The sequence below is a fragment of the Rhea americana genome, unplaced genomic scaffold (assembly GCF_003343005.1).
Source record: "Rhea americana isolate MKP2758 unplaced genomic scaffold, rheAme1 scaffold_4, whole genome shotgun sequence".
Classification (NCBI taxonomy): Eukaryota; Metazoa; Chordata; class Aves; order Rheiformes; family Rheidae; genus Rhea; species Rhea americana.
In genome coordinates, this window is record NW_028186534.1 from 12,846,243 (window position 1) to 12,850,864 (window position 4,622).

The window sequence follows — 4,622 nt, forward strand, 5'->3', positions numbered from 1 at the left end:
TCAGCCCGCCTGGCTGCAATCGTCCTGCCGGTGAACCCGCAGTTCCTGAAAAGTCCCGAGGCTGAGAGGCTGGAGAAGCATTTCTTTTCATGGGAAAGGCACTTAAGAAAAGGAGCAGCTTCTCCCCCTGCACACAAACTCCCACCAGAAAATTGCCGGGGAAGAGGGCTTGCCTCTGCCTTCACCCCAGGGCTGCTTCCGACCCCAGACAGTGAAGGCTGGCCAAGACACACACGCACAAAACAAGTCATAAGAAAAATAAACGCAAACCCCCAAGCATCCCTGTCCTGTTGCAAACACACAGCCTGGCAGGCAAATCTAAACACTTCCCTGCCTTGGCTCTGCGGGGCTGCAGGAGACATTGGCAGATTTCAAGTAGCCAGAAAGTGGCTTGCAAAAATAAAAATAAATAAATWAAGAAGAAGAAGAAAGAAATAAAAAGGAGGGAGAGAAAAAATTAAAAATCCTCCTTCGGGGTAGGAAGGGACCTGGGCAGCTGCATCCACACCGGTCCCAGCACGGCCCTCTGCAGCCTGCTTTTCCTGCTGGTGCCTGGGGACACCTCCCTTCCTCCTCCTCCTCCCCCATCCCTCCTCCTCCTCCCCGTCTCCTCCTCCTCCACCTTCTCCTCCTCTCCCTCTCCTCCTTCTCCTCCTCCTCCTCCTCCCCTCTGCACCGCTGATTGGTCCAGCCCGGCTATATTTTGCCCCTTCCAGCTCAGCATCATCCCAAAAGTTTTTTTGGGGGGGAAAGGGAAAAAACAAACAAAAAAAATCTAAAACCCCCCCAAACAAAACAAGCCGACCCTGAACCCCCTGAAGCCGCCCCAGCGCAGGCGAGGGAGGCGAGCGGCTGCGCTCCCTGCTCGGCAGCTCCTCGGACCCGGTGGACGCGGCGGGACCCGGTTCTCACCCGGTCGAGTCGGACACAAAGTGCTGTCCAGCTGGAATGAATATATCTGAGTCAAACTACTGCCGAGAGGAGATACCGCAACCCCGGGGCGACTGTTCATGGGTCACCGCCGCCGGGCCGGCCGCTGAGCCCGGGCTCGCCTTCCCGCGCCCCCCGGGAGCCGCCTCCCCCGCCAGCCGCACGCCCAGCCCCGAGCCCGGCTTCGCCTTCGGCCCCGGCGCCGGCGGCGCGGCGCCCGGCGCGGCCCCCAGCCGCACGCCCAGCCCCGAGCCGGGCTATGGATACAGCCCCCCGGCGGGCCGCGCCGACGGCAAGGCCGGCGAGGACTCCCGCATCCGCCGGCCCATGAACGCCTTCATGGTCTGGGCGAAGGATGAGCGCAAGCGGCTGGCGCAGCAGAACCCCGACCTGCACAACGCCGTGCTCAGCAAGATGCTGGGTGAGCGGGGCCGCRCCGCGGGCTGCGGGGCTGCGGGAGCCGCGCTGCACGGGACTGGGGCGGCTGCGGGAGGCGGGCTGCAAGGGTGTGGGGCTACGGGAGTCAGGACGCAAGGGAACGGGGCTGCGGGAGCCGGGGCTGCGGGAGCCGGGATGCACGGGAATGGGGCAGCTGTGGGAGCCAGGATGCAGGGGTACAGGGCAGCGGGAGCCGGGACACAAGGGCACAGGGTGACTGCGGGAGCCGGGATGCAAGGATGCAGGCTGCAAGGGTAGAGAGGGCTGTGGGGTACAAGTCTGTAAGGATATGGGGCTGTGGGGTGCAGGCGGCAAAGGTACCAGGGCTGCAGGGTACAGGGCTGCGGGATGCAGGCTATGAGCTGCAAGGATACAGCAGTGCAGAGGTGAGGATGCAGGGATGTGGGCTACAGGCAGCCAGGATACGGGGCTGTGGGCTGCAAGGCTGCAGGATGTGGGCTGCAAGGATTTGAGGCTGCGGGATGTGGGTGACGCAAGGCTGTGCTCTGCCAGGCTACAGCCTGCAGGGATTCGGGTCTGTGGGACGCAGGGCTGCAGCCGGCAATGATATGGGGCTGCAGGGTGCAGGCTGAAAGGATGCAGGGCTACAGGATGCAGGAAAGGGTTGTGGGATGCAAGGATATGGGGTGTGGGGACCTGGGGCTGTGGGATGCAGAGATACAGGGCTGCAGGATGTGGGGCTCAGGGCTGCAGGAATACAGGGCTGCAGGTGTGCAGGATACAGGGATTCAAGGCTGCAGAAGGTGCAATATGGGGCTACAGGACACGGGGCGGTAGGATGCAGGATGTGGGAATACGGGAAGCAGGATTTAGGTAGACAGGGCTGCAGGATGCAGGAACATGGGAAGCAGGATATGGGCAGACAGGGCTGCAGGATGAGGGATGCAGGGAGGGATGCACAGCTGCAGGGTGCAGAGATAAGGGATTCAGGATGCAGCGTTTGCGGACAGGGGATTTGGGCTGCGGGATGCAGAGAAGTGGCGCTCCGGGTGCGGGGCTGTGCCGAGGGAGCAGCAGGAGGCAGAGGGGCAGCCCAGCAGAGCCCCCAGGCAGCCCGGGACCCTGCCCACCGGAGGGGTCGGTCCTTCGCCTCCCCGGGGCTTTGCATCGCCCTTTCTCGCTGCTCCTCTCCAAAATGTTGGGCACAACCCGCTCTCGGCTGCCGGGGGGGCAGAGCCGGAGCCCTGCTCCGGGGCTTGCTCCCATTTCCCAGCCCGCTCTCGTGCCAGTGCTGGGACCCAGGTCAAGCCCTGAGTTGGCCACGGGAGCCCTCCCCACACCCGAAGTGCCCCGTCCTCGGGTGCCCCCGCGCCCTGGCCGCCCGGCCGCCCTGCCGCCGCCGGGAAGCCGAGCGGGTTTCACAGAGCCTCGCTTTCCCCTTCCAGGCCAGTCGTGGAAGGCGCTGAGCGCCAGCGACAAGCGTCCCTTCGTGGAAGAGGCAGAGAGGCTGCGGATCCAGCATCTACAGGATCACCCCAACTACAAGTACCGCCCAAGGAGAAAGAAGCAAGCCAAGAAAATCAAGAGGATGGAACCCAATATCCTCCTCCATAACCTTTCCCAGCCTTGCAGTGACAACTTCAGCATGAGTCACCATGGTGGCAGCCAGCCGGGCCACCCCCAGCCTCCCCCACTTAACCACTTCAGAGAACTCCACTCCATGGGGTCGGATATTGAAAACTATGGCTTGCCAACTCCTGAGATGTCTCCCTTGGATGTCTTGGAACAGACCGAGCCAGCGTTTTTCCCTCCGCACATGCAGGATGACTGCAACATGATGCCCTTTCGCGGCTACCACCACCATCACCAGATGGAGTTTCCCCAGGAGAAGTGCATCGGGCGGGATGTGGCGGTGCCCTATGCGCAGACCCCCTCGCATCTGGCCGATGCTATGAGGACTCCCCACCCGTCCAGCATATACTACAACCAGATGTGCTCGGGAACTCAGAACGGGCTTTCGGCCCACCTGGGCCAGCTCTCGCCCCCTCCCGAAGCCCACCACATGGAGAGCGTGGAGCACTTGAACCAAAGCGAGCTCTGGACAGACGTCGACCGCAATGAGTTTGACCAGTATTTGAACATGAGCAGGACTCGTCCTGAAACCTCAGGACTCCCTTACCATGTCTCCCTGTCCAAAGTGACTCCTAGAAGCATCTCCTGCGAGGAGAGCAGCTTGATATCTGCCCTGTCCGACGCCAGCAGCGCTGTTTACTATAGCCCGTGCATCACCGGTTAGGTCTGCCCCCCCGTCCGGCGCGTCCGCCGGGAGAGCCCGCAGCGCACGCTCTCCCCKGAAAACCCAAAGCCATCTTCCTTTAACCACGAGCTCCATAATATTTAGAGTATCTCATTAAATGCATCGCTTTCTTCTTAAAAAAAAAAAAATGCTGAAGTCACTGATATACCGTATAACTATATAACACAGCTAGATGCCTTTCCAAAGCCTGAATCCTGCCTGAAAAGCGGCGACGAGCAGGACGAGCCAAAGCAGCCCGTCCGCACGCTAACCCGCGGGGCGGTTGCCTTGCCTGGGGGAAGCTTTGGGAGCGCTTCGCAGGGACGGTTACAGATTCGGTGCCTATTAGTGGGGGTCTTTAGGACAGTTTTTTCTGTATTATCAGCAATATATTTTAATTGGGCAACAAAACTATATTTTTACTAAGCATTTTTATATATAAAATGATATTTAATGTCTTTTTTTTATTAGACTTTTTAAAAATAAATCAAGGGATATCCGTGAGATCTAAAGCATCTATGTAGCAAAGCTGGATTAAAAAAAAAAAAATAACCGAAAAAGCAAAACGGAGATATTTTGTGAAAAGGGAATTGCAATGTAAATATTGTGGACCAATCGACTGGAATTTTGTACAAAAGAAAAATACGACTGCAAACACTTTTATTGTCTAGAACTGTATGGAGAGCAAACTCTTTTATACTGGTTAATTATTAAAACAGCTTCATATAATTGTTCCCATCTTGTGCGCTTGTTGTGTGAACACATATTTTCCGCAAATACATGTTGTCCCAACCGTTTCCAGATTGCTGTATCCGTTGATTAATGTTTTGACAACCCGGCAAATGTATCAATCGGGAGCCCCGTGCCCGGCCGCCCCGCCGGCTGCCGGCGCCGCAAACCCCGGCAAGCAACCGCGCGACCCCCTCGCCGGGCTTCTCTCGCGCTGGGGGGGCTATCGCGCGGGGTGGGGGTCCCGCAAGCGCCGTTTTCCCGGGGA

At 58.8% G+C, this 4,622-nt stretch overlaps 1 protein-coding gene across 1 annotated transcript; it reads left to right on the forward strand.

Annotated features, from left to right (window-relative positions):
* SOX18 (SRY-box transcription factor 18) lies at window positions 1–4,422 on the forward strand. Its single transcript, XM_085314197.1, has 2 exons — window positions 1–1,351; window positions 2,775–4,422. The coding sequence occupies exons 1-2, from the start codon at window positions 949–951 to the stop codon at window positions 3,623–3,625; spliced, it is 1,254 nt and encodes a 417-aa protein (XP_085170323.1). The 5' UTR covers window positions 1–948; the 3' UTR covers window positions 3,626–4,422.
* The last annotated feature ends 200 nt before the right edge of the window (window positions 4,423–4,622 follow it).

What these genes read in the sequence shown, in the direction of transcription:
- SOX18 (XM_085314197.1), top strand. Translation starts at nt 949, where the DNA reads ATGAATATATCTGAGTCAAACTACTGCCGAGAGGAGATACCGCAACCC. An exon ending in CGTGCTCAGCAAGATGCTGG is followed by an intron (nt 1,352 to 2,774) that starts GTGAGCGGGGCC and finishes TTCCCCTTCCAG; the next exon opens with GCCAGTCGTGGAAGGCGCTG.